Consider the following 26375-nt stretch of genomic DNA (forward strand, 5'->3'; position numbering starts at 1 on the left):
CTGTCATTGCCACCGCTCTGTCACCCCACGGCGGCACTGCCCCCGCTGCCCCCGCGGCCCCGGCCCCGCCCGGTGCCCGCCCCGCGGGCGGTGCTCCCGCTGCCGGCCCCGCCCCGCCGCCCCTGACGCAGCTCTCGCGCTCCCGGCGCCCGTTGCGGCGCGGCCATGGCGGAGCCCGGCGGGAGCCGCACGGTGACCGTCAGCGACGTGCAGCAGCTGGTGAAGAGGAAGGACGAGCTCGAGGCGCAGATCAAGGCCTGCTACGAGCTGCTGGAGGCCGTCAGTGCGCGGGGCGGGCGGGCGGGGGGTGGCGGGGCCGGGGCGCGGGGCCGTCTCGCAGCCTCACGGCCGCCTCTTCCCTCGCAGCAAAAGGGCGTCGGGATGAACGAGCCGCTGGTGGACGCCGAGGGCTTCCCCCGCGACGACATCGACCTCTACCAAGTGCGCACCGCCCGGCACAACATCATCTGTGAGTGGGGCGGGGCGGGCGGCGGCTCCTGCCCGGGGCCGGGAGTTCCCTTCCCGGTAGGCCCCTTCCCGGTGCCGGGAGCGTTTCCCTCCGGCAGGGATGAACCAGCAAAACTTGCTTGTGTGGGAGACCTGCGGGCTTCTGCTCCGGGAACAAACATCCCTGTTTGTAACCGTGCAGCCGTTTGAGTAACTTAAATACCGCATCGTTCCCCTGGTCATTATAATTCTTCACACACCAACAGCCCGGGGGGCTCCGAGTTGGTTTTCTGATCCTTCTGCTCTGTGCCCGTAGCCGCTGCCCATCAGCTCAGTCAGGAAAACGCTTCTGTCCGCGTGTTCCTGCAGCACCGTTGAAATTCTGGGTCCGCTGCAGGGCCCTGCGGGGTTTGTGCGGCGGTTTTGTGTGTTTGTAGAATAAGCTTTGGGTAAAAAATAGCTCGGCGTTTATTTCTGCCCAGGCTTAGCCTGTGCCTTGCCTTTGGGGGTGGCTGGTGCTCTAGATGTGTAACAGTACGTGACTTGATGGAAAAAAGACTTCATCTGCTCGGTGATTTCTAGGTGACTGTGGGCCTCCGAGCCCCGCTTCCATGCGTGCTCACCGACATTTGTAGGGTGTTTTTTTCTGTGACTAACTTCTACCGAGAAGCGTGAGCGGGGCCGGCACCAGCAGCCCGCAGATGCTGAAATCCAACACATCCAGAATATAATTTTCTGTGTATTTGCAGAGGAGAGCGTGTGCTGAGGAAGAACCCTTGGATGTAACTTGCTTCTGCTCTTGGTGTCCCCCGCAGGTTTGCAGAACGATCACAAGGCCCTGATGAAGCAGGTGGAGGAAGCCCTGCACCAGCTGCACGCCAGGGAGAAGGAGAAGCACGCCAAGGATGAGGCGGAGGCGCTGGCCGAGGCGATGAGCCAGAGCCTGCCCCAGGCGTTCGCCAAAGTGAGCGCGGTGACTCCAGGGTCTCCTGCGAGTGTCTCGGTAAGTTGGTGGGGCCTCGTGGCCCACGGGGAAGGCTTCTTCTGGACCTAGAGAGAAACCATAGCAGGTGGCTTTCTCTGTCTCTTGTTAATAAGTGGAATAAGTTGGGGGGTTGATTAGGGTTGTCCCCCCCCCCTTTTCTTCTGTCACACTGAGATGTCCTGTGAATAGACTGGTCACTGTATGGGAATGAGATGAGTACTCTTTTCTCAGCTGTATCCGTGCATCACACAGCTCCTGCAGGGCCTCACTGACTCTTCCAGCCTTAGTATTTCTCTTCCCATAAAGTAGGACAGAGGAATGAGTACTTACTCCTTTCTAAGGACCCAGAGAAGGTGTAAAGTAGTTCAGTTGCCTGAGTGGTGAGGAGTAGTGTCATAGCACACCTCTCGCCATGTGGCTGGGTGAAGGGGGTGCTCCTGTGACATTACCTGTCTTTGGAGAAGGCAGATGCTCATCTCTCTTCTATCTCCGTCCAGGGGCTTCAGGTCGATGATGAGATTGTGGAGTTTGGTTCTGTCAACGTAAGCAACTTCCAGAACCTGCAGAACATCGCCACAGTGGTGCAGCACAGCGAAGGGGTGAGCTCGTTTCTGCTGTAACTGCATTCTCTTGCCTGTCTCTGTTAGCCACAGCTTTGTCTGTGGACCTTAAATCTCTGGGCTCATCATTTCCATGGCAGAAGCTGTGTCAGATTCAGTCTGTGCTGTTGTAGCCTTATTCTCTCACAGCACTGAGCTAATTGCTGCTGGGTAGAAGAGAGCTGAGGTGCATGCTCCTCACTGTGAGTATCATATTGTCTGTTCTGCCCTGGGGACTGCTGCAGCAGCAGGCTGTGTTGCTGTGCCACCCTCGGGGACTGGCCAAAGAAGCTGCCACAGCCATTGAGTGCTGTATAGTGGCAGGGAGAGATGGCCTGGAGATGCGTCCCCACCCAATGCTCTCTTCTGTCAGACCTAGCTGCAGGGATGGGAATGGGAGCTGCTGAAGAAGAGCTCCCCTGGGTCTAATGTTCTTCTGGTGTTTCAGCAAAAGAACGAAGAAGAGGGTTGACTTGGTGATGGAAAGTTGCCATCTTTATTCTTTTTTTTTTTCTCTCTCCCTTTCAGAGACCCCTGAGTGTGACCGTGATCCGCAGCGGCAAAAAAAGTGCACGTGGGGCTGACTCCGAAGCGCTGGGCCGGGAAGGGCCTCCTGGGGTAAGCTGCTGTTTCACTTACCAGAAGGGATGAGGCTTTCACCCAGCTCAGAGCACGTTTCCTGCAGCCACGCCAGCTCTGTGCTTTGCTCTCAGCACGTGTCGCTGCCCGCTCTGACGGGCTTCACTGGGGGGTACTGGCTGGGAGCTGGAGGCTGGCAGTTTTGTGCAGCGATACGGGGAGGCGAGTTGCATCAAACATGAGCACAGGGAGGAAGGTCTCAGCGGCTGGTTTGTCTGGTAGAGGAAACTGATGGAGGAGGGTTGTGGTGGGTCTGATTCGCCCCATGTCAGATCTCCTGTGCCTGTTTGAGAACTGAGATTTTAATGTTTCCTTCTACCCTCTTCTTTTTCAGCTGCCATATCATTCCCTTGCAAAGATGACCATTGCCTGGAAAACAATAACGCTGAACTTTGTGCCTGCTTTCTGGACTCTAATCTAGTTTGAAAACTTCCCTACATGTTTTTGCTGGAACAAACATTTCAGAGGCTGTGACCTCTAGGTGCCAGACTCACCGAGTCTGAAGAGATTCTGACAGAGCAGGGCCTGCGTGCGGTTCAGAATTGCGCTGGTTCCTCAGGCGTAGCTTGCAGAGTTGCAAGATGTGGCTTCTCATCTCTTACACCTTGTATCAATTTGGAATGAGGCTATAGAGAGACCCAAACTTCACTTGATGCAGGCTCTAAAGAGCATGAAATGCTCTTACTTGGTGATACCAGAGCATTCCTTTTTTATCCCCGTAAAATTCCTCACTGAGCATCCTGTAATATACGCTAAAAAGTCCCAGAGCACTTTTTGGTGTCTGTCATAGTAAAAGACAGTCAAGAAATAAGCAAGTTTGATGCTTTGTCTTCCCCACGTTACCACAACTTTTAAAGCTCCTAGACACGATGAAAGAATTTTTGGAATGCCTCATTATTTTAAGTTACTGAGATAAGGAACAGGGGTTATAATTCTACTTTGGTTTACTTTTAGTAGTTCTTATAGTCGTGATAGAAGTATTTCTGATTTGGCTTTTTTTTATATATTTTTTTTTTATTTGTTTATTTGTGGTAGTTGGTTTTAGGGTGTATAAACTCTTCAAGGGGATTTCAGGGGTGATTGGTTTGTTGTAAGCTTGTTTCCAGTTGAACTTCAAAATACTCTCCCGAAACAATAAAACTGAGTTATGCCTCTCTCCATTCTTGTAGAAGTTATTATTTCGGGCAATAATTATGGGCCAGGTTGGGTGGGTTAAACGCAGATCTCCACAGACACAAAATCATGACCCCGTGAACTTCCAGAGCTGAAGCCCAGGTAAGGTGCAAGTCTTTCATTAGTGCTTCATAAGCAGGTTGTGGTGGAGGTAACACATCACAAGGAATGAGCAATTTTGTTATAATTGTTACTAACCAGACCTGAAATAGACCGAAAAAGTGGACTAAAGCCCAGACTTAAATCACTCATGCAGGGCTCTGTGTTACGCTGAGTGGGTTTGTGTTTCACGCGTTTGTGTTTCAGCGTACAGCCCCCCAGAGCAGGTTCTCGCAGGCTTCACGGTGTGACAGTGGGACCATCACTGCAGCAGCCCATGGCAGCGTTCTGGATGGTATCTAAATAACCCCTATCAAACGCAGCCTCACCCTGGGCTTGCAAGTGGTTTTACAAGGGCTCAAACATGGCACTGTTTTGCTCCAGCTCTTTTCTTGAAGAATAACAGACTGGGAGGTGTCTTGGGACCCTTTGTTGCATGTGCAAAAGACTTGGGTAAACCAAGAATTTCTAAATGCAGGTGGTATCGGGTTTGGGAGCCTTGTTTTTTCACAAAAGAGGTTTTCATGTTTGTAGGTACTGCTGCAGTGTCTGTCCACAAGCTGCCCCTGTCTTCTGTCCCTATGAAATGGGATGTAGATGTCAGTATGTGGATAAATCTGGTATCAATGGGCAGCTGGGTCTGGGTCTAGATAACCTCTGCCGCAGGAGCAGAGCAGAAGAGGAGCCGCCTTCGGTGGGAATAACCAGGATTTCTGTGCCGGGGAGCAGCGCTGACTCCCTGTATCCCGTACGACCAGGGAACGGGGTCTGGGTGCTGCTGGGGAGGAAAGCTGCAGCTGAACAAGCTCCGTGTGCAGGTGCTGATGCACTGAACAAGCTGCCGCCTTGCACCGGGCAGAGACGGGGCTTAAGGACCAAGTTCCTGCTCCTGAGCCACAAAACTCCCCTGACTCGAAGCAGTGGGTTGTGCTAGAGGAGTTGAGAGCAGCCGTGTTCTACGACGAGCCTCCGTGCCGCAGCCTCTTCGGTCGAGGAGATCATCGGAGCTGATAACGAAATTCCTTTCCTCTCCCAGCAGGGTACGAGGCTCTTGCTGGGCAGAAGGAAAAACAAATCAGATTTAGAAATTTGTTATTATTTGAGCTTAACGGCAAAGCTGAAGTCAACAGTCGGGAGCACTTAGAGCTGATTATCTGCGGTGGCGAAGGCGATAGCTTGGGGTGATCGCCGGGAACGGGGCCTCGTGCCAGCGCCATCCTGGCAGAGCTGGGGACAGCAGGAGGGACCTGGCAGTGTTCGGAGGCTGGTTCTTCTCGCTTTTGCTCTGCCTGTCCTGCTCAGGGGTGCCAAGGGAGCAGAAGCTGCCCACAACCCCATGCGTGGGGGGGTATCAGGTAAAGAGCCCTCGTGCGTTCCCTGGGCAGGCGAGGAGTCGGTCCCGAAGGGGTCTGGCGATGCCACGAGGGGCTTTGTCACAGCCACGAGCAGGGTTTAGGCTTGGGCAGGGCGAAGGGCTGAACGACCCCCGCGCCATCAGGGTCCTGCTTTGGGCGGGGGGTCAGCGCTGCCTCCTCGTGCAGCTGGTGGGGATGAGGAGGGTCCCCCCTTCTCTCCTCGTACAAGCCCCCCCTCTCCCCCGGCGCTGTCGGGGCTGTCGCTGGTGGCAGCCGTTGCCTGGAAACGATATTTGGACGCAAACAGAAGCGGGACCCGTGTGACGGTGAGCGGTGGGTCCCCAGGGGGGTCCCTTGGGGCAGCTGGGGAGGCACCAAAGCCTGGAGGGGGCCCGGGAATGGCTCTGCGGTGACCCCGGTGAGATCTGTGGGGCCATGGCTGTCCTCGAGCATCCGTCTTGGTGCAGGGGCCAGAGGGAGGGTTTTTCCCAGGGTCCCCTTCCCGCTCCCGTGAAAGCTTTCTGTGCACAAGGTTTAGGTGCTGGCTCAAGTCCAGACCTGTGAAGCTGAAGATGAACCAGCTGCTGCCCAGGAGCAGCCCTGCTGCTTACGGGGACGGTGACAAAACCCCATCTGAGGGGAAACGTCCATGCCCAGTGCAGCATGCAGGCAGATGGGGAGGGAGCCTGGAGTCACCAGGGCTGTGCTGGGCAGGGGCATTACTGGAGCTGAAAAGCGGCTCTGGGACCCGTTGCCCAGCTTCACAGGTGCCCTTTCCTCCTGCTGTACCAAATTCCAGGTCGCTGTGCAGGCAAACCCTGGGTGGGGAGTATTTCAGAGCATCTCCACTCCCCAGTGCCCTGGAAGGAGGGTGAAGGTGCAGATGGATGGGTCAAATGAAGTTACACCAGAGCAGCCAACTGGGGGAAGAACAGGCATAAGCAGCGAGGCCATGGAGATGTCCCAGGATGGACAGACAGCCCAGGAGGTGGCCGCGGTGCCCGAGCAGGTGAGGGCAGTGCCAGGGCAAGCCCTGCCCCACACAGCGTCCTTGGCTGCAGAGCCCCCGGCTCCAGGATGGGGGACGGGGGACGGTGTCTCCTGGACGTGGTTTCTCCTGAGATATCCCCGGGGAGGCGGAGTGGGGACCCTGCCAGCGGGGCTCGGCAGATGCAGCCTCTACGTAGTCTCAGCCCAGCCATCAATACGTGCTGAGCACTTGAGCTGCCCGAGAGTTACATGAGCAGGAGGGAACCGGCCTCGTCCCTGCGCTGAATGAAGTGTTATCTTACCTCCCTCGGAAACAATGTCCACACGAGGTTTACACCTTGCATGAGAGATTGCTGTAGAAAATCAGTAGCCCCTTGGGGAGAGGGAAAAGCTGATGTGGATCCTAAGAGCAAGATTAAAGTGGCCAGTGCTCAGGCTGGGGAAAGCCTGTCCGGGGGCTTTTGTGAGCTCTGACACCCCGGGACTATTTAATACATTTATTAATGGGCTGGCGAGGGGCTGAGGAAGGCTTGGTGGGATTTTTACCCTCTCTCTGCTCACCGGGCAGCATGGCAAGAGGTGCTGGCAGCAGAGCTGGGATCACTGCAGAGCCCTTGCAGCCATCTTGGCCCCAGTCCCAGGACCCCATTCCCCTGTTTTTAACCTTAATTTGCCATCGTGCCCTTTCCAACCCGTGACCGTGTGCCCTGTTGCAGCAATCAATCACCATTGCATGGGGAATAGTCAGGGGATAGACAGCAAAAAAGCCAGACTTTTTGCCTTTGAGGGACGTATAGGTTAGTTTTGGAGGAGAAACTCAGGCATCTTAGCCCAGGTGACAGGAGCTGCCTGGAAGAAGTGCTGGTGTGAGACACGGGATGCTGTGGAGGTGCAGGAGGGCAAGATTAGATGTGCAGAAAGAGAAGGAGCAACTGATGGGAAACTTTCCGTGGTATTTTTTTCCTCTGGTACAAATTCATAGGCAGTTTGGACAGGGGCAGGGGAGCATCCTGATACTAGAGCCTGCTCTGAGAGTGATGTAGGTTGGATCTGAGATGTGCTGGGGCGTGTTCCCACTAGCTGCAGAGCAGCCTCACCAGCCCAGGAGCCAGCACCCACCGAAACCTCTCTCCTTTTCCAAGGACCCCCTTGCTGCTGCCGAGGAGAAGGACGGAGCACTGGAGGATGCTGAAGAGGACGCACCGTTCATTCCCCTGCAGTCTCCTTCAGGGATGGGGACCCCAGGCACTCTGCCCAGCACCTGGGATGGGAGAGAAGACACGACTACCTTGAGGGCTGCTCTGGGAGAAGACACTTCTGGAACAACACACCCGGAGGGTGCCAGACCCCCCGGACCTCCCCCAGCACTGCCTGAGCCCAGGGGGGGCATTTCCAGCCCTCACTCAGGCTGTGGGGAGCAGCAAATGCAGCAGAGGAGCGGGGAGGATGGCCAGCACGACGGCTTTGCCAGCTCGGTGTGGGCGGCCATGCCGGGGATGCTCTTCCAGGACAGGCAGACCAGCCTTCACCCCCTCGTGAGTACCAGTGGGCACGGTGCCACCACGGTGATCCACACAGCACCTGGTGCTCCTGCCCAGCTCCCTCCCATGGCCCCAGAGACCTTTTGTGGCTTTTAGGTCCTGGCCACTAAGAGTCAGGGACAAAAGCTCTGCCTCTTCCCCACAGAGCCTGTCCTGGGTGTGGGGCTACAACAGCAGCCTGGCCGTGCACAGCCTGATGGACGGGGAGGACCGGGTGCTCCTGTACGTCTCCTCCCACACCGTGGTCATCCACGACATCCTGGGGAACAGGCAGTACCACCTGCAGGTCTGGCATGGGGCCCGCGTGCTTCCCTCCTCCTCCTCCTCCTCCTCCTCCTCCTCCTCCTCCTCTCCTTCCCCCGAACTCTGTCCCTCCCACCCTTTCCCCGGTGCCCTCCACGTGCTCACAGCCGGAGCGGTCCATGGGCTCTGCCGCAGCCTCCATGGCAGCTACGACGTGTGGGTGTTCCCTACATTTGTGGTATGAGGGTGCTTAGGGAGCACCTATAACCGACCCAAGGAGCAGCTCACGCAAAGGAGCCATCGGTTTGCTCACACGCCTGGTGCCATTCCCAGCGCGTGTTGGTGGAAGGCGCTTTGTGTTGGGTTGCAGCGGTGATGGCGAATGGCACGGGGGTGTCCTGGTTTCGTGGGGATAAAATTTATAGAATCAAGTTTCTGTTAGGTTTTGTTTCAGGTTGTGGCCAGCCATGGTGATCAGGGCCATTAGCAGTTAAATCCAGGGCAGCTGACTCAGGCTGGCCCACAGGTGTGTTCTGTAGCATTGACATCAAGTTCACCACAAAAGGCAAAGCCTGCTGGGGAGAGGGGGTGCTTTTTTTGCTCTCTGCTTTCTCTTCTCTCTTTTGCATTCCCAATGATTGCTGTTCTTGGAGCAACTTGCCAGCACTCTGTAGCTAAGTATAATTTTGTGTGTTTTGTATTATCATTGATACTGGTTTCTTTATTTTATTAAATCTGTTTAACTTTAACCCACAAGTCTCCCTCCTTTTCCCAAGGCCCTTCCTCAGTCACAGAAGGGACACTGGGTGAGAGAAAAACTGGTTATTGTTTAGCCCTGGGTGTGGGCTAAATGTAGACAGTGGGTCATGGCCCCCTCCTCTCTGCTGCTCCTTGGCCTGAGGAGCCACAGCCAGAGCAAGGCACAGGGACACGGTGATGGGCTCAGAAGAGCCTGTGAAAAATGGGATGTCAAAGTTGGGCTGGAAGGAGGAGAATGGTGGATGCTTGGGAAGGAAGACAAGGGGGGTCATGAGAGAAGCAGTTTGATGAATGCTTTAAACAGCCACCAGGTCCGGAGCCCCCGAGGCACTTTGCTGCTTCTCTTTCCCCAGGGCCACACAAACACCATTTCTTGCCTGTGTGTGAGTGAGGACAGGCGCTGGGTTGCAACCGCTGACCGAGGACCAGATGCTCTGATCATCGTGTGGGACTCCTTCTCTGGGTAAGCTCCCGGGAACCTCCTCCTTGGAAACCTCCTGTGTCCAGTAAATTGCTCAGGACTGACTCCAGCCTCAGCTGAGAGTGAAATGGGAGGAACACGGGGACGGGTTATAGTGGCCGAGGAGCCAACAGTGAACCGAGGGCTTCATCATGCTCGTATCACCCACACCCACGGGACACTGAGAGGTGGCCAAGCTCCCCCGGACTAAGAATCACATCACATCTCCAGGGTGTAGTATTTTCTGAAAAGACCGCTGGTGACTTTTTTCCCTGAGCCATTTACTCGGGAGGAAGGGACGGCGAGGATGCTGAGCATCATCTGGCCCAGCGGTGCTGGCTGCTCCCGCTTCGGGGGGGTGACAGCACCAGAGTTCACAGACTCCCTCCCTGCCGCGCAGACCGGGGTCCGCTGTGCCGCAGATTTTGCTGAGCAATTGCTCCAAACCCACTGTGCTGCCACAAGCCCCCACGAGTACTTTGCTCCGTAGGATACCGGTGCGCACCATCTTCGAGAGTCACCCGGAGGACGGGGTCAGTGCTATCGCTATTTCCCAGGATGTGAAGTATTTGGCAACTATTAGCACTGGTACAGTGCAGGTAAAGAGAATATCTCCTGTTTCGTAGCCTTGTGGGGTAGAGCCCTGGGAGTTTTTCCTAGTGCAGCGAAGGGGAGGGGGGAATTGGGATGGGGAGAGCAGAAGGGAGGTGGAGCAGGTTTGCAGAGTGATGGCTTGTTCTCACTGAGCCGTTGGAAGACAGACCTGGGGTTCACTGAAGTGAATTCTGTGGGGTTGGGAAAATGGATCTTAAGTTGGGATAAAACCTTCTGATTCCAACGCGCTTCCATTGAAGCAATTTCTGTTGTTATTCCCTGAAATTAAGCTCTCTGCTGCCATGCCACACTGGGTTTATCCTGCTCCAGTCTTTTATACCCCCCGTCCCCTGCAGCTGGAGGGAATGGGGTTTGTCTGACTCCCTCGATCTCCCAGAAAGCCACACATGTCCCTTGGGTTTTCCCTTCTCTGCCAGAGAGTCTGTGTTTGGAGGTGGACTTCGCCCACAGAGAGCCCCGAGTGCAGCACGGAGCTGAGGCCTGAGTTTGGGTACCAGGTGAGTGGGTGCAGAGGAGCGTGGCTGGGCTGGGCTGGGCAGCCCCATCCTCACCTGCTCCCGCTGGCACCCCGTGTCCCCATCCAGTACGGGGCTGCTGGTGGGTGCTGGCTGGAGATGGGAGGCAGGATCGCACCCGTCCCTGCTGCACCCCAACGCAGCGGAGGGTCTCGGGGCCGTTATTGCTGCTCCTCCGCTGCCTGACAGACATGGGACACGGAGGGGACCTGGGGGGGGCGTCCTCCAGCGCAGCCCTGGCACGGGCAGGAAAAGCCCCAGCCCTGCCGGCTTGTCCCAGCTCGCAGGAGAGCACAGCTCTGGTGTTTCACAGGGAATTTGCCCCCTGTTTTCAGTTCAGCGCAGGAGGTGAAGTGGGGTTTGGCTAAAAGCAGATGTTTCGCATGAAAGAATAAGCAGAAAGCATCGCCCGGCTCGGCGTTAACGTGGTTCTCACCTTTTCATTTCAGGATTATGTCATTTTTAACCCTCAAAATCCCTATGAGTTTGTCAGCAACAGCAAAACCCAGGTGATATTTTACCTGTGGGTAAGTAGGGACGCGGGAAGTTGTGTTTCTGGTGCTGGATGTGCTCCCCGAGGGCTGGGAGGCGGCGCGGGGGCCGCACGGGCTGCGGGGCCGGATGGCTGCCCACGACCGGGGTCACGCTCCTGCCCTCGCCTCCTCCACCCTCCCCAGCCCCTGCCCTCGCCAGGCTCCACGGTGGCCTGGGCAGAGCATCGCTCCCACGCCGGGTGGGTCCCCGCTGTGGCAGCCATGCTCGCTGCCTGTCCCTTCCCGCGGGCCCTTCGGGTCCCTCGCGCCGGTCAGCAGCTTTTGGGAGAGGAGCGGGTGGAGGGAGAGGGGTTTTGTGCTCTCTGGAAGGTCTTGGAACCTCTCTGCCCCAGGAGCCCTGCTTTGGTCACCGCGGTGCAGGGCCAGTGCCCAGATGCTGGGGAGGGGACACGCTGGTGCTGCAGAGCACAGGTCCAAAACGCTTGTCCTGGATGTTTTCTCCTCTTTCCCCAGGGTGATGCCGGTTTGCAGTACGGAGCTCCGCTCCTGAGCGGCCAGGTGAGCGCGGGGGGGACCGCAGCATGTCACCCGCTTGGCTTTCCTCCTGGCAGCAGCACTGCCCCTTCCCATCCCCTTAAGCAAAAGCATGTGGCCATGTCCCCAGCCTGTCCCCCTCGGTCTCCTGAGGGGACAAGCCAGGATTGCCTGAGCTGAGGTCAAGAGGGGCTTGCTCACTCCCAGAGATGCCCCACTGCACCTTCTCCTGGGGCTCTTGCCTCTGATGGTCCTGCCATGGGACAGAGAGGGAATGTCCCATGGAGGGACCAAGCAGGAACATCTCTGCTTGAGGAGGGAAGAGCCAGGACCAATGCACAGCCTCTCTGCTCTCTCTTCAGACCTTCAACAGTGTGGTGGGACGCTTCAGCCAGTCGGTTTTTCATTTTAACAACTCGCAAGCTCTGACGGCCACCTCGGCTGGGAAGCTGGTGGTGTGGGACGTGGTTGGTCCCCACACCCCCTCCAAGGAACTGCAGGCCAAGCCGCACAGCATGAAGCCCATCAAACTGGTGCCTCTGCAGGAGGAGAGCCTGACTGTGCTCCAGGTGTTTGAGAGGTAACGGGACGGCGGTTTTCCATAGCTGTAGGTGCAGTCCCCAGACATCTCAGCCATAGGAACGGTGGAGCTAATGTCGATGAACTACGGCCAAGTGTTGCAGTTTTAAGTCACTTGGCAGCGTGCGAGGACCAGGGAAATTCATGCAGGAAAGGGCTGCTGATTTATGAGCCATTGCTCTGGGTTTTCCAGCAATGAATTTGGCTGGGGAAAGAAAAAAGAAAAAAGAAAAAAAAAAAAGTTGAACACTCCTGGTGATGTGATCCCAGCTGTGCTGGGGTGGCTCAGGCACTGGGCTGCCACGGTCACGGGGGGTGGTGGGGGAGCCTTGCTCAGGCTCCGGGCTGTTACCGGCAGAGGGAGCAGACAGCCACCAAATGCCTTGACAGCCTTGGGGACAGGGCAGGGGACACTGCAGGGTCACAGCAGAGCCTGGTGGCTTCTGCACAGCCCTGGGCTTGCCCCCTGCACGCCTGTACGGGGCTCTTCTCTTCCCCTTTCCTCTGCACAAGTGCATGAGATTTGCTTCTGCCCAAGGATGCTACTCAAGAAATATTTGGGAGTTCTCAATCAGTGTGTGGATTAAAAGTTTTCCCTTCCTTGCAGCTGCATAGTAACAGGTGATGTGAAAGGTCAGGTTAAATTCTACAATGGGCAGCTCCGGTTCCTCACCTGCTACAGCCACTGCACAGTGGGTCCCATTCGATCCATCTCCTTCTCCAAACCTCCTCCTGGTGCCTCCCCAGCCTGCTCTACCTCCTGCACCACCAGCAGCCAGCCCTTCATCCCCAGGTCAGTGCCCCTTTATGAACCCAGGTCTTCTCCTGCCTTTGCCCTGCAGCTTGAAAGCTGAGGAGATAGTCAGCTGAAAGCTGCCCCATGGGCTTCTGCCTTGGCTGGAGCAGGTTTCAGCCCTGTACCCAGGCTTCTGGGCAGGACAGGGACAGGGAGGCAGGACAGGGAGGGGATGTGCCCCTTTATACCCCTTCTCCACAGACTTTTGCTTTGGGTATTTGTCCCACCAGAGACAAGGAGGGGGGTGTCTCCTGGGCAGCCCCCTCTGACTGCACAGCCTCCAGGCATCTCCCAGCAGCCACAAAATCCAGGTGGCCCCCAGCACATCATAAATTCTGAACTTGATGTGATGCCTTGGTGCAGGTGAGGGAAGCATTCACGCAGGCACAGAGATGATCAGCTGGTCAGTGCTAATGCCCAGCCTCCAGCTCCCACTTGGCCCCTTAATCCCCCCAAACCCCTCCCATGGGTGGCTATTTCCAGTTAGATTTTATCACAGCTGGGCAAGATAACCAGGGCTGTGGTGGTGCAGAGACCACCCCAGCAGCGATGGCACCGGTGCTGGTTTGTATCACACGGACTCAGGACCTTGGGACATGCCCAGCCTCATCACTGGCCCTTCTTCTCTGCCCCTCTGCATGACGTAGCAGTGCCTGAGGATTTATAGGAAGTCTGTAGGCCAGATGAAGCTGTTCTGTGGCTCAATCCAGCCTGCAAACCATCTGTCTGTCAGTGCTGTTCAGGCTCTCCTGGCAACGCCTGTCCTCAGCCACACGTGTTTTCCTCCCTAGCCATTCAGGACAGATTCCTTCCTAGCTTGGAGCAGTGCCCTGGGGCACAGGTTGGTTTTCCCTGCTGGTCTCTATTGTCTTGTCCCTCTTCCTGGGTCTCTGCTGCAGCTCCTGCCACTTGCAGCTGCTCTGGGCAGCACAAAAGGCAGAAAACCAAAGGGGAAGCCTTGAGCCTGCTCATCTCACCAGGCTGGTGGGATCAGGTATGGCTGAAGAGCCCAGCTAAGGCGTGCAAAAGGCTCAGCATCCTTCAGCACCCGGGCCAGATGTGCACAAACCATGGCTGTCACGGGACGGCTGGCACAGAGGCTGCCCTTTCCCCACTCGTTCTGCCCGTGTGATGCGGCCACGCACGTCTGTCTGGGCGGCTCCTAGATCTCTGTGCAGTCCTCTCCTGACCCTTTAACTGGGCCCAGACTCAGTCCTCAGGCGGACTGACGACGATACATATTTGTTCTGCAACGTGTGTAATTATTCAGATGTCTGCTTTACACATCACCCATCACACAGCGGGACTCTCCCCGCTGCGTTACGGTCGGCACAGCTGAGCCAACAGACGGGCGGCCGCTCTGTCTGCGGCGCAGGACTGAAACCCTCCTCTGACCTTGTCCGTGGCAGCGCGGTCAACGCGGAGCCACTGACAGCGGTGGCATGGAGACATGTGAAAAGCCTATTCAGAGACTCTTCAATTGCTCATTTGTCCGTCTCACACACCAGTGACTTGCAAATGGTAAAAGCTACCCAGATGTCATTCATCTTCGGGCTTGCCTGCCCAAGTAGAAAATGTAACCAGCTCCAGTGTCCTCCTGTGGAGATTTACCAGGTCATGAATGCAAATTGCCACCTGCCTTCCAGGTCACGAATTGTTTGCATATTGCATGTCGCAAAATACAAGTGACCATCCAACTAAGTTGCCAGAAAGAGACTGATGTGTAATATAGCTTGGAGGGACATGAGCCAGCGAGTCTGATTCATCAAATTCTGTTTCTCTCACACTAAACAGGAACTTTATCCTTTCAACCTCTGACGCAACCGTGCTCCATGTTGCAACAGACACGACAAACTTTGAAAAAATCATGGAAGAGGCGAAGCAAGCTGTGAATGCCATCGCCTGTCACCCCCGGCGGGAACTCATCGCTGTGGGGAGCCACTGTGGGCTGCTGAAGGTGTGGGACTACCAGCAGACCAAGTACCTCGTTAGCAGGATATTCACCCAGGCCGGCATCCAGTGCTTGTCCTATGACCCTAAAGGTATCCTGGCCGCATGACCTCCCTGTGTGCCAAGCACTGGGCTTCCAGGGAGGAGCGATCATGCCATGAGGGTTTTCTGGCATGCTTTTCAGGTTATTTTTTGGCCGCTGGTTTTACTGATGGAAGCGTTTACGTCCTCGATGCCATTTCCCTCAAGTCCAGCAGCAAAGAGTTCAAATTCTCGCATGGTCCCGTAACTCACGTTAGCTTCTCTCACGATTTGGATTACTTCGCAACTGCCGTAAGCTTGTTTTTTTTTCCTCTCAGTGATTTACACGCGCAGCTCGTGGCACAGCTTTCGGTGGGACTGGGAATTGCTGAGGTACGGCAGAGCCAGTGGTGCGGAGGGCTGTCCCTCCCCGGGGGCTTTGTGGCTCTCAAATGCTTTTCCTGGCTTGAAGACTCACTCTGTAAAAACGTCACCAGTCACAGCAGCTCCACAGACCCGCTGCTGGCAGCGTCCCATCACTAACTTTAGCGACAAGTCTTAGCTCTGCATCCAGCTGGAGCAAGGGCCGGAGCAGGGATTTCCTCCTGGCTGGTGCACTGCGATGGGGGTTGCTCCCTTGGTCCCACGCCTTGGTGCAGAAGTGTTGAAGCAGTTTGGCACAGAGGTTGTAGCAAGGGGTGATGATCTGTACAAAGAAAAAGACTCCCCCTTCACTCACGTTTGCCAGGGCACGGCAGCGGGAAGCATCTCCCTCGTGATTTCTGGGGAATCACTGAACTCGATTTACTGCCCCTCTGCTGTGAGAGCACGCAGGGAATGCCCTCGGGCCAGCTAGGATGCTCCGGCCAGGCTGAGGACCGCTGCCCAAATCTGTCTGACACGGAGGGTTATCCTTGCTGTGACGCCAACGCTCCTGGTGGGACTCACAGAATGGAAAGGGCCGAGCTGAGCCCAGAGGGGACATGCAAAGCTGCTGCTGTCAGCCAGGGGATGTGCGCGGGATTGTGGCTCGTTGACCTTTGCGCTGTCGTTCCAGGATGAGAAATACTCAGTGACTGTTTACAGGAGAGTCCTGCGACACGGGACCGGACGCTGGGAACACCTGGCTGGGCTGCACTCCCACTACAAACCCATCCGGGGCATCCTCTTTGGGGTCCAGTTAGACAGTAACGAGCCCAGGCTCCTGAGCCTCGGGGAGGACCGGCAGCTGGTAGGTCAATGTGGAAGTCTAAAGGGCAGTGGAGCTTTGTGGTTAAAGTCGGGGGCTGGACAAGGGCATCAAGGGAGACTCAGTCTTTGGTTCTGCAGCTCCTAACCCTCTCCCCACCAGCTCTGTCACAGGGGGTTGTTTCTCATCCTGGTCTCAGGGCAGATCTGCCCAGGGTTCAGGGCTGAGGCTCTGCCACTGTGCGCTGCTCGTCCCAGCTGCTGCAAGGGATGCTTGAGCCAGTTAATAAGCAAAATCCAGGGTGCTGGCAGACCACAGGGGAGCTGCTGTGTTTCCTTGTCTTCCCTCCAGGTTGAATATGACCTGAACAGCAGCAGGAAGGACCACTTGGTGGTCTTGCACAAGGACCGGATAGAGCAGATTGCTGTGCCCCTGTGCTTGGCCTGGTACCCCCAGCTCAGCACCGAGTCCTTTATCCTCACTGCCAACAACCACTACAAAATGAAGCTCTACAACACGACAACCAAAATGTGCAGGTAGAGGAGAGATTCAAGCCTAGGACTCTCATGCTGACTCTATGTTCTCCTCTGTCTAATGCCTGCCCTACTCCCAGCCATGAGCATGTTTGCCATCCGTGATGCAGATCTTGGGATGACTCTAGGGCCCCCAGGTTGCTCCATCCTTGTATCCACTCTGCTGTTCGCTAGCATGTCATCCGGTAAGGTTGTGGCTGCAGGTGGGTCTTGGTCTGCCCAGCATGTTGGACTTGAGACGCAGCAGCTGGACATCAGATATAGAGACAGGAGCCCACACAAGCAAAGCATAAGGACTAAATGATCCCTGAGCACTAAATTCCTCTCTTGGCTCCAGTGTGGTCCCTTTTAGCCAGGGACCTTGTCCTATTCTGTCCTCTCAGTCAATAGTACCAAGCCTTTGCACCCACTGCACCTCCCCATATCTACCCATCCTTGTGCGCAGCAGCCATGTGGAGAGGAAGAATGTTTTGTGAGCCCTAGAATGGATGAAAATGTTTTTTGCCTTTAGAAAGACCCTTTTGGGACCAACCTATGGCTCCCCGTTGGAGAAGATACAAATCCTTCCAACAAGCACCACGGACCCCCGGAAGTCCTATCTGGCATACGTTACAAAGGACAAGGTACGGAGCCTCATCTGCCCCGGCTGTACAAGAGCCACTTGTAGAGGTGGTGGTCCCAGGGGGAATTTCACTGCAGATGAAACCATGAGTAGGCTGGTCCTGCCTGAGAGCTGAGCGAGCTCCCAGGAGGAGGATGCAGCACTGCCCTGGTGTGCAGCCCTCCCGTGGGACCTGCAGCTCTCCCAGTCTCCCTCTTTCCTTACAGGTGGGCTTGCAGATTTTGCCTGTCGATGGCAACCCCCACAAGTCCTCAGCTTTCATTTGCCACCCAGATGGTGTCTCTGACCTCGCTAGCTCCTACGATGGACGCTACGTCTTTACAGCGGGCGGGAACGACTGCACTGTTATGAAATGGGAGGTCAACCTAAAGTGAGTACTGCAGGCTGGAGAAAGGAGTCTTGTTACTGCTTTCCACAGCTGCTTGGCCAACACAGCTGAAGCAAATGTTCCCCAGCATTTACACTGAGAATGGGGCTTTTGTCCTAAAAGGTCTCTGTTTGTGTCCAGAGGAGTTAAAGCCAGGTCTCCCAGCTATTTCTGTGCTTATCCTGGTGTATAGGGCAGTGCTGCACCAATGGGGCAACACGGCAGGGTGCTGCAAGGGGAGCGTTTCTTTGCAGGGCTCTCTTGAGAACGGTCCTTTTGGGACAGGTGACGAAGCCCTGCAGCTTCGCTCTCCTTCCACAACACTGTGCTCACGACCAAGCCAACAAAACGCATCTGGCAAGGGGACTCACGGGGTGGAGGGCAGGTCCCAGCACTCATGCAAGCAGGAGACCCACCACTCACTGTGAGGAGCATAAGTTGAGGATGGCAGCATCTCTGCTCAACCCTGGGGGCTGCCAGCTCCTGGACACGTGGCCTGCACCTGGGTATAAGAATAGTGGAGCCTCAGGCCCTGCGTTCACACCAGGTCTCCAAAAGCTCTAGCTTAGCATCTACAGACAGCTCGGCATGGTGGGCATGTGCCACCCTGGGGATGGTGGTGTGGCAATGGGGTCAGCCTAGATTGCAATGACCCATCAGGCCCCAAGCAGCTATGTGGGGTGGCAGCTGAAACAGGAGGGACACACTTTTAGGGGGGGGCTTTGCTCCCCTCTGTGTGATGTAGCCACATAGTCAATAGGGGGGATTAAACCAGCTGACCTCGCCGGCGGTGGCAGTAGCGCCTATAAAATACTCCAGTTTGGGAAACGGTACCCAAATGGGAAGAAGTTGAGCAGAGGATTTTCTGGTCCTTGTGAGGGCCTGGCCAGTGTGATGGGGGATTGTCGGGGTTAGGCAGGGGATCAGAGGAGTGGCACTGGCTGCAGGAGGAGCATATGGGGTGGCTGCTGATTGGAAAGTGTCTGCTCTCCAAATGGGATGGGCCAGCATTTGCCAGGAAATCCCCCCTGCATTTGAAGACTGGATTTAGGACAAGCCACCTTAATCCTATAAAGCTTTGCTTACATGAGTAAATGGACTGCAGTAAATGGGGTGGCTGGAGGAGTGAAGGCTGCTTTTGCAAACGAGGATTTCCAGGCTCTGGCCCGGTGCGTCGGCGATAAACCCTGCCAGGTTTCTTCTGCCTTTCTCTGGAAGCGTGCAGTCTCCCTCGGGCAGCGCTGCCAGCCGCGTGCTCCCACGGGGCAGGCGGGTAACGTGACAAAGGCAGGATATATATTTTGGTTTCTTTGCATGTCAAGGACCAAAGCTGCCCGTTGCAATGCGTGTGCGGGGCAGAGAGGGCTCTCCCCTCGCCAGCATGGCTGCCCAAAACATTTCTTGCAGGTGCTGCTCACTCAGAGGAAAGCCCAAAGGGTGCTGAACCAGCTCACCTTCATGTGCCAGAACAAAGGAAACCTGGATGGGAAAGCAATGGGCTTATTTATTTTCTTTTCCACTTTGTGTGGCTTAAGCAGTCGGCGGGCAGAATAAGCGACATTTTAAGGAAGGCAATAGAATATAAATGATCCTTCTTTATAATGGTTGGCCAGGGTCCAGGCAACATTGAATTTCTATGTAATTTGTTTTCAGAGCGAAGCTCTTGATGAGCTAATTATCATTTTATTGCTGCTTCTGGCATCTTGTGCATCTCCACTGTGTTTAATACCCAAATAACTTAATTAAGAAAAAAGCGTGAAGCTTGCAAAAAAAACAGTGGAAGCAGCACTAGAGAGGTGTGCGTGAAAGCCGCAGCCTTGCTGCCAGGCGCGGGGTATTACGTGGCAACACCACGCCGTGACTGCGCTACCAGGCTTGGTTTCCTTTTTCATCTGCACAAGCTGAACGGATTCTTTTGGCTCCAGCTGCCTATGAAATTGAAACAAAGAGGTGGCACTCAGATGCTTTCTGTTTACTGTAGGCTGCACCTGTGACACAGTCACCCGTTACGGCAGAGGAAGTCGCGTAATGGGTTGCACTGAGTTATTGGGGAAGAATGTGTTAGATCAAGGAGCGGGGAGCTCAGGTTGGCGTGGTTTATTGCAAACGCCAAGCCCCAGCCCTCTCTGCACATTCAAAAATGCTGATCTAGCTAATCCATCTCCCTCAATGTCTCTATAAGGAAGCAGAAAAGCTAAATGCCAGACACCAAGCTCAAGTCCATGGAAAAGCTCCTGGCTCCCAGCCCTGTGCTCATTCCACTAAACAAGAGGACCATTCAGTAATAATTAATTCCCACACTGTGCTATTGTATGTAAAACCTGGGTATGAAATATGCTGTAGAAGTGCAGGCTGATGATAAAATAGTACAGGGTTGAAGGGAATGCTTTTCTGTCCTGAATTCTGAGGCCCAGGGATTTTATTTATTTATTGAAAGTGTCTGTGAAGAATGACTAGAAAGGGAAACATGAAGTCTCTCCTCACATGAACCCTTCCTGTACCTTCTTTTCTCTGCTTCTGCCAGTGCCTTGGATGCTGCTGCTTCCCTGGGTGGGGAGGACTTGATCCCATTCTACAGCCTACTGGATGGCGGCAGAGAGGGCGAATTCTTCAGGGTAATTATGCTCACCGTGAACACTGTCTGGCAGCATCTGGTTGGAGTTTAAGATGCATTTATACAGGCCCGACATTTCTTTATTTTTTGTCCAGCTCGCTTTTAACAGCAACCTCATTGATATGCCTGTTAGCAAATCTTAAAAGAAGTCTTATCTTCCACGCCTGTTGGTAACTGAGCTTTACAGTATCTTGTTTGAATCCCTCGCAGGAAATGGAAGACTTTTTTTACTATGCACAGCTGCACAATCATGGGATCGATACACTGGAGACCAGACAGGTGTCAACGCACATTCCCTTGGAGGAAATTCCTTCTGTAATGAGAGCAATGGGATTTTATCCATCAGAGGAAAAGGTCGGTCAGTTGGTTTTATTGTTGTTATTAAAAGAAAAAAAGAGCAAGATTGATTGCATTTACCAAATGTCCCAAGGGCCAGATTCTGACCACTGTCATGCTGGATGGCTCCAGAGTATATTTGTATTTGCTGGCTTTCAGTGTATTTGACCTGATCCACATCAATATAGTAGTGGTCAGAATCTGGCTGTAAATTCTCAAAAAGTAGTAATTCCTCATCTGAGAGTTGGGCAACTGCAGGGGCAGGCTGAGCAAACCTGGAGCCTGGTGGTTCTGAAGTCTTCAACAAAAGATGACCTTGGTCTTCTGGAGGTTGAGTGCTCTGCCACCTCTGCAGAGGTGGGTTTCTTCAGAAGGTGAATCGAGAAACTTGGGGAATGAATCTTCCTCCGGCTCCCAAGGGCATCAGCCTCCAACTTTCCACAGTCCATGGGCTAAAGTACCTTGTGTGCAGGCAGCAATGTGCTTTGGTCTCTCTGTGACTTCCAGTGCTGGCTGAGCTGCTTTACATGCAGCATGGGGCTGGTGGGCCATGGGCCGAGTCCCTCCAGGTTGAATGGAGACTCAACCAGAGCGTCCTACACCTTACCAGTGCGGGTGGGAATGTCCGGCTCCATGCAGTCACTCTCTGGAACATTGACAGAGCCTCTTTTTCTTGTTCTGCCTGGGACTGATGAAAGAATGATTTCAGATGGAGACAGCAGCTTTTATTCCCATGGAACTTAAAGCTCTTTCATAACTGATAAACTCTGCAGAAGCTCTCTCTGAGCTTGCCTTTCAGGTTGCAGCAGTGGAGCTTCCTATCAAACATTTCTCAAGAGCTTTTTAGCTTCACATTTTACAGCAGACAAAGACAACTGATTTAATAAGGGTGCTGCTGCTTCCCCTTCTGTGGCTGTTTCTACAAGGCAGTTTGTATTGTATACAAATCTCATTTGTAATGTTGTAACGTGGCAAAAGGGTAATTAAAGCGCATACAAAAAAAAATTACTGAATCTGATGCAAGGAGATTTAAATAACGACCTCTTTGCACCAGTTACAGCCCTTTAACACAGAAGGGGTTCTCCCAAGGGAAGCAGTACATCGCTGTGCTCCCTTCATCTTTCTGCGGGGGAGGCTGCGTTCATCTCTCGTTGCACAGGAACCCCACAGGCTGCTGAGATGGTGCTGTGAGTCAGTGCCACCCCATCTGCCCGGGCACACTCTCTGCCAGCAGAGCCAGCAGATGGGAGGTGGGACCTTTGCCACAGCCACCACCTAACAGACTTGCTTTGGAGCCCTTGCAACCAGCAAATGTTTGTCTGAGCTGAGACTGCTTTGCCCTTCTGTCGAGCTGTGATGTTATCCCATCGTACTTTGTTAGATCTTTTCCTTGGGTTATTACATTTTCACCTCTTGCGGACAGAGAGAACATATTCCCCTGGGAAATGTCTCTGGAAGAATAACTCTTAACCCCCCCTGCCCCAAATCAAAATGAAAACAGCGTTTCAGGTATGGAAATAGAGGTGTTAAGCTGTTGTGAAACCAGGCAACCTACAGTCTGCTTCTTGAAGCAGGCAGGGCAGTATTAAAATCCAGAGAGAAAGTTCATCTCTCCCTAGAGTGTTTTAATAAAGGAAAAGCATGAGGGAGAAAAGGCAGCTTGGGCTGACTAGCAAAGCTTTTGGGAATTGGTGTTTTTCTTTTGTAGTTCAGTGGGGCTGATATAAAACCTACTCTCAGATCAGCCAGAGCTGAGTGAAAATGACTGTTCTTGTGTGGCGTGACATTCGAAACAGGAAAAATATAAGGCTGAGATTTCCCTCTTCCCTGGGCTTCATTCAGTTGAAAAACTTGTGACACAAGGACAACGGCCCAAGGCTGAATGTGAAGTCCTCCCCAGGGAGATCTTGCATCAGCTTCCCTTCCCGGGGAGTAGCAGGCTTGGTACGTGTTGGCACGGGGAATTCTCCTGGCATTTCCCCGCTGCCCGTGTATCTCCAAAGGCGCTGCCTCTCGGCGTACAATGAAGGCATGGAGCAGATCCTGCCTTTCAGACATGCATCTGCACAGCTGCCAACGGGGCTGACTCACAGCACCAGACTGCAGGAAAGCCACCAGTATCCAGCACGGCCAGTGCTTGCCCGTTTGCCCGAGAGACGAGCGAGCGATCCAGCTGTGCAGGATGTCAGCTCCACTGAGCAAATTTCAGATTTGGCTTGTGCAGTGGCAGGACGGCACCAGACACATATCGGGGCGGGGAAAGATTGCTTACGCCAGCCAGGGTGTGTATAGGCTGTGTGCAGCCTGGTTATGTTGGGACTTTCACGCATGTACTTCTGCAGCGGGGTGCTGTGTTTACTGGTTTGTGGTTTGCCTGCCCACTGTCCCCAGAGTGGAGACGCAGCTGTGGCAAAGGTACCGGTAACAGCTGCAAAGTCACCCAGTGCCTGTCATAAGCAAACAGAGGAAATCCAAAATGACTACATATCCGCTGCCCCCGTCTTTACCTCACGTCGTTGTAACCGCTAGCCATGTCCACCCCCAGCTGTTGAGTGCTGGTTTATTACTGGGACGTGGTCATGGCACCTGTGGTACCAGTGGGTGCATGGTTATGGTACATTGGCATTCATGAGATCAGAAACTGGCCTGATGCTCTTCAAAAAGAAAACGTGACACAATCTGTCTTGCCTTGATCTTTAGATTGAAGATATGATAAATGAAGTAAAATTCAGCACGTATGTGGATACTGGAGAACAAGTGACGAAAATCAATTTCGGGGATTTTATCAAACTTTATATAAATCATCGACCTGCGTTTGGCTTGTCAATGAAAAACATACAACGAGCGTTTCAGGTTCTTGGTTATGATAATGAGAATGGAGACAAAGTTATTGACAGAGGAGACTTACTGTTGCTGCTTCAGCGCAGAGGTGAGTTATTTCTTCTCTAATATTAGTTTTATGCTTGCTAGTTCTGCCTTCAATTTCAGAACGTATTCACTGCAGCAAAAAATTAATCTGGAACTATAGCTTGGTAACCAGGGCAGGCATGTGGAGCCGCCTGTCTTGGAATTTTAAATTGAATAATCACATCTATCATCTCAGCTGCACTTCTTTTGCTGCTCTGGAAATCTCTGCTGGCCTGAAGTATCTTGGCTGTCAAATGATGAGTATGGATCTTGGCAAATTGTGTCCTTCTTCCAGTATACCCTGATCTGCATCATTATTCTCTCTTCCAGTCACACAGTCTCCAGAAAGGGAGTATAAAACTGAAAAAAAGGGGAACAAGAAAGAAGGGATGAAATTGGCCAGTCCCGGACTAAATCTGTGTGTGAAAGATGAAAACAGGGGAAGGTTTAGTTCAGCTGAATCAGAGGGAGCTCTGCAAAGGCATATATAAATATGTTTATGGCCAATGCCGTAGAGAGGTAAATAATGAACTTCTATTGCCTTGCTCCTGTTGTAAAAGCAGGGAGCATTTAGTGCAGCTAAACATTCAAACAGGTAAAGGGAAATGCTGTTTTACTCAGTACATCACCTGGCAAAACTCCTTGCCACAAAGATCCTTGGAAACCAAGGATTCGACTAGCGTGAGAAAGGTTAGTTTGTTGTATGGATGGTGTGAACATCCATAAATAGATACATTAGATAGAACAGTTTCATAACAGACCTATAACATTATGCTTCAGGGCATGAGCCAGCCACTAACCAGAAACAAGTGCTGTGTCCAGGTTATTCCAGGACACTAGATCTAGACTTTCCTGCACCTTCCTCCTCCTCCTCTGTGTGGAAATGGCTACAGCCATGGACACGGGGCAACACGGACTGTGGTCTCTCCTGTGCCAGGGATTCTTCAGTGGGAACAGAAGCTTAAGCCCCTGCAAGTGCGATGTAGCTTAAAGAGCTGTCTGGATCAGAATTTCTCCTTTGATAAACATTTTTTCCCAAAATGCAAGAACAATTTTTCTTAGGATCAACATTTTCCTGCACTGGGACCACACGTTTCGATTGGTGATAGTATCTCTGTATCTCAGAGAAGCCGAATCCTCTTTCAAACCGTCCTGTTTCATTCTTACACTGTTCTGGTTCGAATTCCCTTCTAGTTTTTGTGCTAACGACACCGTAACTGGTTTTGCTTTGCTGCATCCAGGAGAGCACATGACAGAGGATGAGCTGGCGCAGTGTCTGACCACCCTGATGCGTAAGCACCCTGGGCGAGGAGGATCTGAACCGGACACCTACGACCCCTCAGGTACAGGATGAGCATTCCACGCAGCATGGAAGCAGGATCGCTTCAGTTCCCAAACACAATAATTTAAATTGCAAGCCCATTACCCCGTTAGGCCAAGAGCTGTCAAAAACTCTCAGACAGGATTGCAAAAATAGTCATAGAGCTATAGATAGTCCTTCATCCATGCAGCAATTGCATGGGCGTATCTAAAAATGAATGGACAGTGAAATATAACTGGGACCTGACAAGATTACACTGCTCGTTATCTGCTGGCTTGGAACTGAAATTAGAAACACACATAGTAGAAGGTTTACACGCCAAAGTCCACAGGCAAAAAGGAATCCTACAATACGCAAATGACAGCGTTGATTTCAGCCAAGTGCCGTTGCCCGTTGTAGTGGGAACTGTTGGGAAGTGCCACAATTCTGTACAATTCATGTCCCAGTCCAGAAGAGCGTCTGGTTAGGGCCGTTGGAGCGAAGGTGCAGCTCCTGAAGGGAACTGCCTAGCACCGCAAACCGAGTTTGAAATCCCCGGATTCCTTGGGGTCCTAAAATCGTGTGTAATCAACAGAGCCTTTGGCCCCTTGACTCTTCTGAGGTAGGGATCTACAGCAAGGTGAGACTTGCAGCCTCGCAGATTCGATGCCTGATATGAATACATAAAGTATTAAGCTAGTAAACCAATACTTTTTCACGATTACTTTGTACATCTTTGAAAGCATTCCATCCAGTTACTGCTGCTTGTAAATTTTACTGATCTGGGAAGCCATTTTTACATTGCTATTGTGTGTTTTGTGTTGTTGTGACTGCTATCCAGGTGCAGCAGCTTTGACTGAAGAAGAAATTCCTGAGGAAATCACGGCAGAGATATTCGCTGCTGACATTCTTGGCTTACCTATTGCTGAACCAGAAAAAAGAACAGAAAAAAGCGATGAATCTTCGGTCTGTGAAGACACAGAGGCATAGCTGCCACAAAGTTTCCTACTTGTTCCTACCTTCTGGTCTCCTGTACTAAACTATCTTCAAAAATTGTGTTTTGTGTTTATTAAAAAGTAAAGATCACACGGTTTCATATGAATCAAACTCTAGAAAAAGCCCCCAGTTTAGCACATGCCACAAACCTCTGAGATCAAACCTATACAGGCAAACACTGGGGTGGCTGTAGAAAGTGAAGCAGTAGCTGCCACATTGTCTTCTTGCATTGACCGCCCCTACCCTTGGCTGGAACCTTCCTAGAATTCATTTCAGGTGGGTTTATGCCAGATGCAGTCTATTTTCATTACATTAAGACAGTATTTATTTGTGAAACCTGACAGCAAAAGAGCAATGTAAAAGTATTGTATTGATTAAATACATTGATAAATGTAGTGTACAAAATGCTTGGCTGGGTTAGAATGGATTTGTAATTACAAATCCAACGGACCTCAGTAAAGAAAGGAATGCTGTGATAGGCATTAAAACCAGGTTCCCATTTTGGCCTTTAAATCTTACTTTTTCTTTCTGAAGGTAGTAGTTCCAATTAGCAGTGTAATACCAATGGGACGGCATCTTACTGTTTGTATAAACAGCATAATGAGGCTGATTTAAGTTGCCGTGGAAAGATCATTGAAGTGCTGTTGAACACGCTTCCTTCTTTACATCATCCTCAGCATCAATTTGAATAATAATGTAGGCCCTTAAGAAGCGTTC

The 26375-nt window shown here is 53.0% G+C and overlaps 2 protein-coding genes across 2 annotated transcripts; both read left to right on the forward strand.

Annotated features, from left to right (window-relative positions):
- Positions 1–112: 112 nt before the first annotated feature.
- On the forward strand, positions 113–3830 carry PSMD9 (proteasome 26S subunit, non-ATPase 9). The gene is given in 7 exon segments (XM_068412760.1): positions 113–279; positions 367–469; positions 1263–1450; positions 1930–2031; positions 2560–2592; positions 2594–2649; positions 3005–3830. Coding segments are annotated over 7 exon segments (624 nt in total). The 5' UTR covers positions 113–165; the 3' UTR covers positions 3033–3830.
- Positions 3831–6180: 2350 nt separating this feature from the next.
- CFAP251 (cilia and flagella associated protein 251) lies at positions 6181–25652 on the forward strand. The gene is made up of 21 exons (XM_068412940.1): positions 6181–6306; positions 7709–7822; positions 7974–8114; positions 9184–9293; positions 9781–9889; positions 10322–10402; positions 10870–10947; positions 11428–11472; positions 11811–12028; positions 12635–12820; positions 14618–14865; positions 14958–15106; positions 15852–16025; positions 16335–16519; positions 17028–17139; positions 17345–17508; positions 20030–20120; positions 20330–20473; positions 23156–23384; positions 24604–24705; positions 25504–25652. The coding sequence occupies exons 1-21, from the start codon at positions 6181–6183 to the stop codon at positions 25650–25652; spliced, it is 2955 nt and encodes a 984-aa protein (XP_068269041.1).
- Positions 25653–26375: the final 723 nt, after the last annotated feature.

This window comes from Nyctibius grandis, chromosome 14, assembly GCF_013368605.1.
Source record: "Nyctibius grandis isolate bNycGra1 chromosome 14, bNycGra1.pri, whole genome shotgun sequence".
Lineage (NCBI taxonomy): Eukaryota > Metazoa > Chordata > Aves > Nyctibiiformes > Nyctibiidae > Nyctibius > Nyctibius grandis.